This window comes from Nicotiana tabacum, chromosome 15 (genome assembly GCF_000715075.1).
Source record: "Nicotiana tabacum cultivar K326 chromosome 15, ASM71507v2, whole genome shotgun sequence".
Classification (NCBI taxonomy): domain Eukaryota; kingdom Viridiplantae; phylum Streptophyta; class Magnoliopsida; order Solanales; family Solanaceae; genus Nicotiana; species Nicotiana tabacum.
In genome coordinates this window covers 50012904-50025917 of record NC_134094.1, presented here as the reverse complement: position 1 = coordinate 50025917, position 13014 = coordinate 50012904, and the positions used below count along the sequence as shown (strand labels likewise).

The 13014-nt window shown below is 35.6% G+C and overlaps 1 protein-coding gene across 9 annotated transcripts in view; it reads left to right on the top strand.

Moving 5' to 3' along the window:
* The first annotated feature begins 2382 nt into the window (after positions 1-2382).
* The window catches only part of LOC107800555 (26S proteasome regulatory subunit 6A homolog), a 40818-nt gene continuing 30186 nt past the window's right edge, over positions 2383-13014 (top strand). For all 9 annotated transcript variants that reach the window (XR_012699256.1, XR_012699258.1, XR_012699257.1 and 6 more), the window contains exons 1-3: positions 2383-2719; positions 10080-10187; positions 10428-10811. Coding sequence is in view for 3 of the 9 variants with exons in the window: in XM_075230822.1 (XP_075086923.1) it covers positions 2486-2719; positions 10080-10187; positions 10428-10811 (726 nt within the window). In the remaining 6 variants the exon portion in view is untranslated. The remainder of the gene's footprint in view (positions 2720-10079; positions 10188-10427; positions 10812-13014) is intronic.

Here is a 13014-nt window from a genome sequence, read left to right as displayed (position 1 = left end):
TAAAACTAATAGGATTACAAGGCTAATATCTAGAATTCCAGTTATGTTCTTTTATTGTGAATTGTTATGCTTAATATTATAAGGTTATTTTTGTAAAACAATATTGTATTCATGCTTTTATAATAATATAGATATAGATAGATATAGAATAGATAGATAGATAGACTAGTTTTAGGGTACGTGCGTTGCACGTGTGTATTATGTCTTATAGTACAAATTTTTAAAAACTACATAAATATTATTAAAGCATGTGTATGAAGTATAAATAAAGATTGAAGGTTAAAAAATGCTAGATGAATTAGCAAATTGTGAAGTCAATATTAACTATTAAGTGTTTTGCTATCACAACTTGTTAAATGTCAGTACTACCAAAATCAAAATTTCCGACCGGAAGGTCTGGAAACAAAAATAGAGGTTTGGTAGCAACCATAGGAAATACTGACAATAAAGCAAAAGGTCAGCTATCTCATAAAAATGTGAAAAATATTTATTTGTTTGTGTAGCTCGAACTAACGTTTTTGTTTAAATCTTTTTTTTAAAAAGGCGTGTTTGTTTAAATTTCTTTTAAGAAGTTTTTGTCATTTTTAAGAAATTGCTTTTAGATATTTTTCAAAGAAAAATAATTTTTTCACTATGAAAATAATTAAAAATCTTGCCAAAAACTTTTAATTATCCAAAAAATAAAGTTCTGGAGCGATTTTTGAACTTTGCTCGCTTAGCATGTAATGTCCTAAGAAGTTGATGTGTTCTGAAATCTAAATATAAAGAACCAAAAAAAAAATTAAAATCATCCATCGAAATAAAAATGCCAGGAGTAATTAGGGAAGATTTTTGTCCATATGTAGCACCTCAAACTATTATCCATTACAAAAAAAATATTGAGAGAGAGAGAGAGAGAAATCGGCAAAAATACTAAGACTTTACTGGTTAGATTGACTAAATTAGATAAAAATAGACTCTTGAAATATGTTATTTATCTATAAATTGTATGATTATAGACTTGTAAATTTTCTAAATTTGCTATGAAAATTAGTCATGTATGATATTTTGTAGTAAAAATGAATATTCAACTATTTGTACTAACTTAACAGAGCTAGCTTATCAACATAAAAGTATAAACTAACAAATGATGATTGATTGTAAAGAACATTGTAATTTTCATTAAAAGTTATCACTGGCATTTTAGTGTTTAAATTCACCATAACATAATTTGCTGATCTTTTTATTCCGCTCGAGCAACTGCACTCAACCAGAATGGTTGTCTAATATGTATTATATTATTTTGATATCTCATACGTTTGTTTTCACAAGTTATAATTGTGCATTAACGTAGTTTACTAACAAATGAAGATCATAGCATCTGTATCAATCAAAGAAAGGTTATATAATCAAGCAAAAAAGATGAGTTGAGAAAAAAAATATTGCTACTCCATTAAGTTTTTGAACCAGAAGTTTTGAAGGCACTGCATATGTCTAAAACTTCTTTAAGACACTATCATTTATTAACACATGGTTTACTTAATTAAGGAGGAGTGTGCGTGGTCAAGCCACGAATGGTATAAATAGAATAAATCATGTGAAACGAATAGTCCGCAAGAGAATGTTAATAGAATATTACTAATAGTATTATTATAATGTATATTGGCATCACAAAATTAAAAGATGGATACATAATAATGATATGTTAATTGAAGAGTATTTATATCTAATAGCTTCATTAGAGTATATATTGACATCACAAACTTGATAGAAGATATCACAAACTTGTTAGGTTGCAGCATAGTTTGATATGTGGCATAAAAAAAAAAAAAGATTTTGCATAAACTGAAATGACAAAAATTTTCTTGCTTTTCAGTGCCATAGATTCAAGCCAAAACAAGTTAAATCTCCCAATCTAGCTCCCAACGCCACCCCACCTTTGTAAACATTTGCTAGCGATATTAATTGTTTGGATACTATTTGCTAGCGATATTAATTATAGCTAGCTATTACATGTTCGACACAATTTTGGTAAAAGAATCCTAAGTCTAAATTGACATTAATTGTTGGTTCAATTTCGATAATTTTTTTTTTTTTTTGTATTTACAAATTACAATTTTATCCAACATAAAATACACTTATGAAGGATAAAAAAGGCGAATGACATTTCGCTAAGGACCTTCGTGCTTTTAATATAGTATATGTCTGTATGTGTGTGTGTATATATATATATATAGATAAATAGGTATAGACAAATAGATAGATTACCAACTACTAGCCCACAATTGGTGTTATTACTAACTACAGGGATCCAATTAAAGATAAACTAAAATTGAAAGGATTGAAAATGCAATAATCAGAAATTGGTGTATTTTCTCCTTTCGTGACTCTCTAATCTCTATAAACCTTTCTGATTCTACAATCTACAAGCCACACACACATCGAGTCCCTCATTCCATAGTGCTCTCTGATAGACTTACTCTCTGATAGATTTACTCTGTTGTGGATGGCGACACCGATGGCGGCAGAGGACGGCAACTTCGAAGATGACCTGTATGCCATGTCCACTGATGATATTATTAGGGCTGCGCGTTTGCTTGACAACGAAATCCGAATTTTAAAGGAAGAGCTGCAGAGAACGAATCTAGAGTTGGATTCATTCAAGGAAAAGATAAAGGAGAATCAGGAGAAAATTAAGCTCAACAAGCAGCTTCCTTACTTGGTCGGCAACATTGTTGAGGTATTGTTATGTTATCTTATTGTTAGGGTTCACCGTTTGCATTTATAATTCCGGATTTATGAAACTAGTGCTTTAAGACACTCACTAAAATCATTGGCAGTGTAATTGGTACTTTCTAATAGTGTAAGTAGACCAGCGACTAATTGTTTTTTATGTTATTTGTTGGGCATCAACTTCTCCTGGAATCGGAACCTTAAGTTGTTGTATGTCGGAAGAAAGGAAAAAATCTGTTCACAATGAGACTATGAATCGTAATAGAGCCAATGAGAAAGCCTTTAGGGTAAGAGAATGCAACAACAAGGCCTTAGTTCCAAACAAGTGATGGTCAGCTATTAAATCCTCACTAACCATGTTTCTCCAATTAAATCCATCTCAAGCCAACATTATACAAAATAGATACAAAAATAAAAGTATCAGAAGTTATCTATGGTTTTTGCTGGCACAAAAATCTTTAATAGGGTCAAAAGACTCCTAAAAGTATAGGACCTAAAATAAACGTACTAACATGACTGATACAACAACAACAAACTCAGCTTGATCCCTTACAAGAGGTTGGGAGGGTAGTGTGTACGCAGCCTTACTCCTAACCTATAAAGGCAGAGAGACTGTTTCCCTCGGCTTAAGGAACAGTAAAAATAAAGCAACAAGCAACAGCAGCAGTAATGTAATATGGTAATGGAAGCGAATGACATAACAAGTAATAAAGAACCAGGAATAATAGAATACAAGAATAATACAAGTACTACTGGTAAACTAAGAGAAACTCACAACTACCTGTCAAACTACCACCTTAATCCTCGACATCCACACCTTCCTATCGTGAGTCATGTCCTCGGTACGGTGATGCAATAACATGTCCTGCCTAATCACTTCTCCCAATACTTCTTTGGTCTATCCCTGCCCTTACTCAAGCCTGCCATGGTCAACCTCTCACACCTCCTGACCGGGGCATCTATGTCTCTCCTCTTCACATGTCCAAACCATCGCAGCCTCGATTCCCGCAACTTGTCCTTCTCAGAGGCCACTCCCACCTTGTCTCTAATAACTTCATTCCTAATGTTGTCTTTCCTGGTATGTCCGCACATCCATCGCAACATCCTCATTTCAGCTACTTACTAACATGACTGAAACATATTTCCTATTAATTGGTATCACCTATATAAATATATTTCTTTCACTGTGCCTTATCTTTCCCTGAGTCTGCATGGGTTCCGAAAGATGGTAGGTCATTCAAGACAATTTCCTTCTATGTTCATTTAGATCTATCTCGGCCGCCTTGGTGCATCTGAAGGTCAACGCAGGAGATGATAAAACATTCAAACGATATCTCATTTTATCCTCAAATGTGTGCTACCTACACGTTCTGGTGGATGTGGTAAATTTTTTAATCTTGTAGAGCTTGTTGTATTGCTATACGTGTATCTTAGCATCCGCATCTTTGCGATACTCATCTCGTGGATGTGTTGATGAATGAAAGAATTACAAGAAAATACACATGACTTCACACCATAACAAAAAATGGCCCATGTTTTTAAGTTTTACCCTACCTAGCCCATATTGTACATATTTTGAAAGCACTAGCAAATTCAAAACCTGTGTTCTTACAACCATTGCTTCTAAAAGCTATGGAGTTAAATCTGTGTTCTCACAATCATTGCTTTCACTCTCTCTTCTTCTCACATCTTCTACATATGCTTCAAGGGGCCGTGTATTTTCTGCTTCTCCTCTTGTGTCACCTGGTTGCAATGTAAGAAAATTGAAGAGTAGAAGTCCACCATTGAAGGCCATTCAAAGCTTTGCTTTCGAAAATAAGATTTTTTGAGTTTGTTAGTTTGGATTTGGTGTTGTTCCAATTGATTGAAAATATCAAAAGGAGTTCAAAATTTAAATTTGAAGTGATTTGGAGTAGATTTGAGCAAGATTTGAGTTAAATTTCAGAAAAGACGCAAGGAAGAAGACGAAGTCAGTTTTTTGTATAATTATGTATAATCTTGTATAATAGTGTGTATGAGTGTATAAACACATCTTATACACTATTATACACTTTTATACACCTTTATACAAGCGTCTATAGACGAACTTCTTTCACGATTTTCAGTTGCAATTCTTGTTCAAAACCAGTCCAAATCTCCATTAAATGACTTCAAATTTTATACACAACCTCCTTATACTATTTCTAACAAGTCTAAATAACATCCACTCCAAATTTCTCACAAAATCAAATTCGAAATTAAACCCACATATTTAAGCTTGTTAAAAATCTAATTTTCACCACCCAAATGGATTTGGTTTGTTGAACTAATATTTGAGTCACAGTTATTGATTTAAAAATTAACTTAAAAGCTTGAACAATCTTTTTAAAAAATTAAATAGTAATTTCGAGAACCTATTGGAGTTGGATGTTGAATCTTAGCCTATTATTTTTGGGCTAGTTGGTTGTAAATTGAAATGTGGGCTATAAAATTGATAAGTAGGGAGCCCGATTGTTCTTATGTGAAATTTTCCCTTGATGAATCTTATAACTTTTCCATAATACTTACCTTTTCACTTTGGTAGGCATCCTTCTATTACTTTAACACCCTGATAGTCTTTTACTGTTAAAAATACCCCGGTTTCAGCTGTCCGGTTTTGATTCAATGTGTATCTGTTTCATATGTAATTATTCTCCTGGAACAACAAGTCTAAATATTTGAATTGCTTCTATTTAGGCACCTCAATCTCGTCTAATCTCACCTCAATTTCACTCTTCTTATGCTGACTAAACCGAGCATATACTTAGTCTTATTTCTGCTTATCCTAAAATCCGTACTCTCTATAGTGCTTCTTCATAGTTTAGCTTTTAGTTGACACCCCTCGTTAGTTTCATTAATTAGTACAATATCATCACCAAATAGGATACTCCATGTTACTTGATTAGGGTAATTTCCAATTTGATATATTGGATGACAGGATAGCTTGCACGTCTTATTCTACAATATATTTTATGAACCTCAGTTAGATGAAGCATGATTTGTCCCCGAGCAATGGGACTGGACCTGATCGTTTGGAGGGGTAATGAACAATGTCAATAGTGTTATTACTTATTAGATGGGTAGAATGGGTGCGCAGCCAGGGAATATTCTTTGCCTTTGACTTCTGATTGCGCCAGAAGTGTAGAAAGAGAAGTATTGGCAAATTATTTATGACCATTTCATTAATGTGAAGAACAGCTATCTACCGTGCTAAAAATCCGAGGGTGGAGCTAGTGGGGTGGCCGCTAAATCTTTTCAATCCTAGCTTTGAAGAAGCAAACTTCAATCTCAAACTTTCACTGCAGTACTTATTCTCCTTTCGAGCCAGTTCCAGTGGGGAAGGGTAGGGCTCTAGTTGCAGTGGCTTAAGGAGTTAAAAATAGAGGGAGATCTGAAGTACTCAAAGGACCAACTCTGCTTGATATCTTCTCCAATTTATGAAACGTGCACTTTTGTAGAAATTGCTGTGACTATGCTGGCCTGAGCCCCGGGGTCTTTCGGGAACGGCCTCACTACCTGCACCAGGTAGGGTAAGGTCTACGTGCAAACTACTTTCTCCGGACCCCGCTTGTGGGATTTCACTGGGTTTGTTGTTGTTGTACTTTTTGTGGAATTGTATCGTAATAGTTATCTTCATGCTTCATCTTAGTGACTTGGCTCCGTAGATATCCTGTTCTGTGGAAAATGAATTGAGATACTTAACAATCTTTAGGACATATTGTGAACTCTGAATTGGACAGCCATTCAGGTCTGTATTGTAAAGGATGGTTGAGAATGTGAAGAACAGCCATCTACCGTGCTAAAAATCCGAGGGTGGAGCTAGTGGGGTGGCCACTAAATCTTTTCAATCCTAGCTTTGAAGAAGCAAACTTCAATCTCAAACTTTCACTGCAGTACTTATTCTCCTTTCGAGCCAGTTCCCGTGGGGAAGGGTAGGGCTCTAGTTGCAGTGGCTTAAGGAGTTAAAAAGAGAGGGAGATCTGAAGTACTCAAAGGACCAACTCTGCATGATATCTTCTCCAATTTATGAAACGTGCACTTTTGTAGAAATTGCTGTGACTATGCTGGCCTGAGCCGGGGGTCTTTCGGGAACGGCCTCACTACCTGCACCAGATAGGGTAAGGTCTGTGTGCACACTACTTTCTCTGGACCCCGCTTGTGGGATTTCACTGGGTTTGTTGTTGTTGTACTTTTTGTGGAATTGCATCGTAATAGTTATCTTCATGCTTCCTCTTAGTGACTTGGCTCCGTAGATATCCTGTTCTGTGGCAAATGAATTGAGATACTTAACAATCTTTAGGACATATTGTGAACTCTGAATTGGACAGCCATTCAGGTCTGTATTGTAAAGGATGGTTGAGACTTTAGTGATTATTTTTCTGGACTTGAAATAAGGGTCTCCTAATATGGAAAATATTTGTTTATGTAGAATTTTGCAGTACTGATATGATCCTTATATTTTTGAGAATTTAATATGTATGCATGTATAGTATATGGGTTTCGTCATCGCATTAGTTTAAGTAGATGGAGAGTTCACCTAAGAAACCTAATTGAAGTGCTAATCTGGGAATGACAAATGCATTTGGTCAAGACGATAGAGATGGATAAATGTATTTTGGGAAGACAAAAGTTGCTTGCGAGAAACACCGGTTGGTGCCAGGGGAGAGAGGAGAGGGCTGGTGATTGATTTTTATGTTCTGCAATTCTTAAGAGGTTTTTCTTGCAATGTCTACTGTTGCTTGTTTGGAAGTGATATTTTTCCCCATTTGTTGAGGCTATATGTGTGTATAAGAAGGCATATTTCGGCATTTCTGTCATGTGATTTTAAGAAATTGAATTGCCTATAAGACCTTGGGGAAGACAATATTCTTGCACATACTATTATGTCTTCCTTTCTCTTTTTCTTAATACTAGTTTTAGAGTACGCGCGTTGCGCGTGTACTTTTATTTAATATATATAAACTTTTTTAAAATCACATAATGATTACTAAAGAATGTTTTGAGTAATAAAAAAATTAATAGAAAAAATCAAGTCCCTGAACATGATAATATTATTTAACTAACTCAACAAAGAAAAAATTTTACCTCAAAAAGTTCCCAAATTCTTTACTATATTATTCAGATATTACTGAATTTTACTAAAATGGCATGAATGCCACCTTTTTATTAATTTATTTGAAATTGCCAACAGTTTTTCTGTATCAACAAATGTTAGAAATATTACTTCACCAATTTACAGCAAAATGAAAAAAAAAAATCACCAAAATCTTTTTGAGTTCCTCTCCAAGGTATCGTAATACATCTAGTCTCTAGACTCTAGTGAAGATCATATTTATTTACAGCTATTACCAATTTTTCTATTAAAAATATGAAATCATCAAATGTTATAAATCTGAAACAATATTGCACACACATATCTATATATTAAATTTAAATTAATGTGTGTAAATAATGTTAAAAAGTGACGCTAAACAACTCATCCGAACATCAATTGTTCAAACAATTGGAAAGGAAACTTTTCATGTGACTATTAAATATTGATCAAGAAAACAACTCAAGACTGGATAAGATCATGCAATTAAGAGCAAAAAAAATCAAAAATATTTTATATGACTGTTGATAATAAAAAGATACATTAATTTCTCAATAAAATTTTTGTATTTTGTTTCCACAATCTAGGAGGAGAGGGGGAGAATGACCATGTGAAAGATTTTTTTAATCAATAATCCAAAGTTGGGTAGAAATTAGTGTCTTAAACCAATGCACATTGGTTTGGAGGTTCACCGAAGTAAGATTTCCGGAGTACTTACCGCGTAGAAGGTACTCCCTCCGGTCCACTTTAAGTGATTTTTTTGGCTATTTTCATACATATTAAGGAATTCACCTTTTAGCATTAATTAACAATGTAATTGACCGTATTAACCTTAATTTGTTCATTGGAAATACAACAAATATTCCTAGGCTCTTTACTCCAAGAGCAACTTTGGAAAAAAGAAATTAAGTCTTTCTTGATATTTGAAAAAATCAAATACTGTGTACCACAAAAAAGGCAAAAAAATCACAAAGTGAACTAGAGGGAGTATAAAAGAACCAAAATCCTAGGGATGGAAAAAATATTTTTGAAGACAACACCAAAACACATTCCCTAACAAAACATGTCAATTGTTAAGTATATATGAAATTTTTTAAGAAGCAATTGACTGAAAAAGGTAAATAATACATTCCTAAAAAGAACTCATAGAATCCTAGAGTTATTTACATTAGAATTATATTATTAGTCATCTTACTTTTTTATTTACGTACGTCAGAAACTTTGGGAATATTTTTTAACCTATTTTTATTTACCTAGGATTATGGAAATGTTTCTTTTTTAACTCCTTATACAATTTAATAACTGTCTCTACATTTCACAATGAATATATCTTCTCTTATATAAAAGTTGATTTTAAAGTACTAAATATTACATCAAATAATATGAAAAGGATTATAGTTATGTTACATAATTAAAATATGAAAATAATTTGTATAACGTCAAATCTTAATGGATTTTAAAGTTCTATATATTTGAACTTCCTACATAGTTCAAAAAAGTAACTATTTAATAACAAAAATTTAGTTGATTTAGAAGTTCTAAAAATTAGAAAAATAATTAAATTATAAGTTTGTCCCATATAAAATCTCTATCGGCAAGGTAAAATATTCTAGAAAAATAAAAATGAAAAAGTTCATACTTGACTTCAAATTCTTTAAATTATATTTTAAAATTATTATAATATACTCTTATACGTAGTTCTTTTTTGGGTAACGTACTTATAGTGTTAACCTATGTTTGCTTTATATCTATTACATAATTAAGAATCCAATTATCACGTGAAATTCGTCTCTCGAATTTGATAGGAAGAAGTATCAAAATTGTAATTTGGAACGAATTGAATTGGGATTTAGTTGTTCTTCTTCTAGTTGACGTCAAATAAATTTCTAAATATATTTAATTGGTTTTAGTCCTAAATATTAGGATTTCCTAGAATTTTCAAATAGGAAAATATTTAATAACCAAAATTTTAGTTAATTTTAAAGTCATGTATATTAGGAAAGTAATTAAATGACTATTGCTAAATAGTAGGAAAATAATTAAGTCTATTTCTAAATATTATAAAAATAATTAAATGACTATTATATCCGGTGTGAACTTTATTTTTAAAGGGCAAAAAAGGCGAACGACATTTCGTTAAGGGCCTTCGTGCTTTTAATATAATATGGATTTTGTTTTGTTAATAAAGGGTGTTATGCAGAGATGGAGGGTAGAGCAGTTTATCTTTGAGGCACTCATTTGATCCTCATCTTTTCAGATTTTGGAAATGAATCCAGAGGAAGAGGATGAGGAGGATGGTGCAAATATTGATCTTGACTCACAAAGGAAGGGCAAATGTGTTGTACTGAAAACGTCCACGCGCCAGGTGAGTCGTTATACTCATAAAATTGTATGACTATCTTTTTTGGGATGCAATGTCACAGAAACTGCCTAAATTCTCTTCTTCTAATTAGTGCTCTTTTAATATATACTACCACAACTTCTTTGGCATTTATATCCTTTTTATGGTTGAACTTCACAACTAGATCCTTGTTCTCCATTTGAAAGCCATTTGGATTTAGCAAATGTCTTTTACTAATTCAGTCCTTCTTCATGGCAATTGTAGACAATTTTCCTGCCTGTTGTTGGCCTTGTTGACCCGGATAAGTTAAAGCCTGGTGATCTTGTCGGAGTAAACAAAGACAGTTATTTGATATTAGATACATTGCCATCTGAATATGATTCTCGGGTAAAGGCAATGGAAGTTGATGAAAAACCAACTGAAGACTACAATGATATTGGAGGTCTGGAGAAACAGATTCAAGAACTCGTAGAGGCAATTGTTTTGCCTATGACACACAAAGAACGGTTCCAGAAATTAGGCGTCCGCCCTCCAAAAGGAGTCCTTTTGTATGGGCCTCCAGGGACCGGGAAAACTCTCATGGCCCGAGCCTGTGCTGCACAGACAAATGCCACTTTTCTTAAGCTAGCAGGGCCGCAACTTGTGCAGGTGGTTTTATTCTACTTCCAGTGATTGTTGTGTTCAATTGCTTGAATTCATACGAGATACTCTGTATGTGCAAGTTACTCTAGTATCTTGTATCCACTATTCTTGTTTTCTTATTTTTTTTATTTTTTTATTAGTAATGTATCCCCTGTTTGCTTCTTTCCTCTCAATTGGGACAAATGGTTGCTCTAAAATGCAACAACCACCACAACCACCCAATAAAATCCTACAAGTGGGGTTTGGGGAGGGTAGAGTGTACGCAAACCTTACCCTTACCCCAAGGGGTAGAGAGGCTGTTTCCGATAGACCCTCGACTCAAGGAGACGAAAAAGACAATATATCAGTACCATCAACAGAAACCATAGAAATAATAACAGCATCATAAGTCCCAGAATATAGATGAAAAGCAATAACAATAACACGTAAGTAAGGTTCGGTACTATGAAAAGTTGAAGAATAGTGCGGACACAACAATAACCACTAGCAAGTTAGGACACAACCTTATCTGACTCCTCTCACCCGGAACGAGGTAGAAAAGTGCTCCACTACCTCCTAACCTACAACCCTAATGTTCGACCTCCACACCTTCCTATCAAGGGTTATGTCCTCGGAAATCTGAAGCCTCGCCATGTCCTGCCTGATCAGCTCTCCCCAATACTTCTTGGGCCGCCCTCTACCTCTTCTCGTACTTGCCAAAGCCAACCGCTCACATCTCCTAACTGGGGCATTTGGGCTTCTCCTCCGCACGTGCCCGAACCATCTGAGTCTTGCTTCCCGCATCTTGTCATCTATCGGAGCCACGCCCACCTTCTCCCGAATATCTTCATTCCTAATCTTATCCATCCTAGAGTGCCCGCACATCTACTTCAACATCCTCATTTCTGCTACTTTCATCTTCTGGATATGTGAGTTCTTAACTGGCCAATACTCTGCCACATACAACATGGTTGGTCTAACCACTGCTCTATAGAACTTACCTTTGAGCATCAGTGGCACTTTCTTGTCACATAGGATTCCAGATGCTAACCTCCATTCCACCCTACCCCTATACGGTGCACGACATCCTCGTCGATCTCCCTTTCCCCCTGGATAACCAACCCAAGGTACTTGAAACTACTTCTCTTGGGGATGACCTGTGATTCAAGCCTCACGTCCATGCCCGCTTCCCTCGACTTGGCGCTGAACTTGCATTCCAGGTATTCTGTCTTAGTCCTGCTCAACTTGAAACCCTTAGACTCAAGGGCCTGTCTCCAAACCTCTAGCCTCTCTTTAACGCCGCCTCGCGTCTCATCAATCAGAACTATGTCATCAACGAATAACATACACCATGACACCTCGCCTTGAATATGGTGTGTCAGTGCGTCCATCACCAGGGCAAATAAAAATGGGCTGAGCTCAGATCCTTGATGCAACCCCATAACAACCGGAAAAAGCTCCGAGTTTCCTCCTACTGTCCTAACCCGAGTCTTAGCTCTATCATACATGTCCTTAATAGCCCTAATGTAAGCAACCGTCACACCTTTCGCCTCCAGACATCTCCAAAGAACCTCCCTAGGTACCTTGTCATACGCTTTCTCCAGGTCAATAAACACCATGTGCAGATCCTTCTTCCTATTCCTGTATTTTTCCACCAACCTCCTAATAAGGTGGATAGCTTCCGTAGTTGAATGACCCGGCATGAACCCGAACTGGTTGTCGGATATAGACACAGTCCTCCTCACCCTCGCTTCTACCACCCTCTCCCACACTTTCATGGTATGACTTAGTAACTTGATACCTCTATAGTTGTTACAATTCTGGATATCGCCTTTGTTCTTGTACAACAGTACCACCGTACTCCACCTCCACTCATCCGGCATCCTCTTCGTCCTGAAAATAGCATTGAACAGCCCAGCCAGCCACTCCAAGCCTGCTCTACCCACACTCCTCCAAATTCTACCGGAATTTCATCTGGTCCGGTCGCTCTACTCCTACTCATCTTACGCATAGCCCCCACAACCTCCTCAACCCTAATGCGTCTACAGTACCCAAAGTCTCGGTGACTCTCGGAATGCCCCAATTCACCTAGCACAATCTCCCTGTCACCATCTTCATTCAGAAGTTTATGAAAGTAAGTCTGCCATCTCCTCTTAATTTATGCCTCTCCCACCAGTACTCTACCGTCCTCATCTCTGATGCACCTCACTTGGTCCAGATCTCGAGCCTT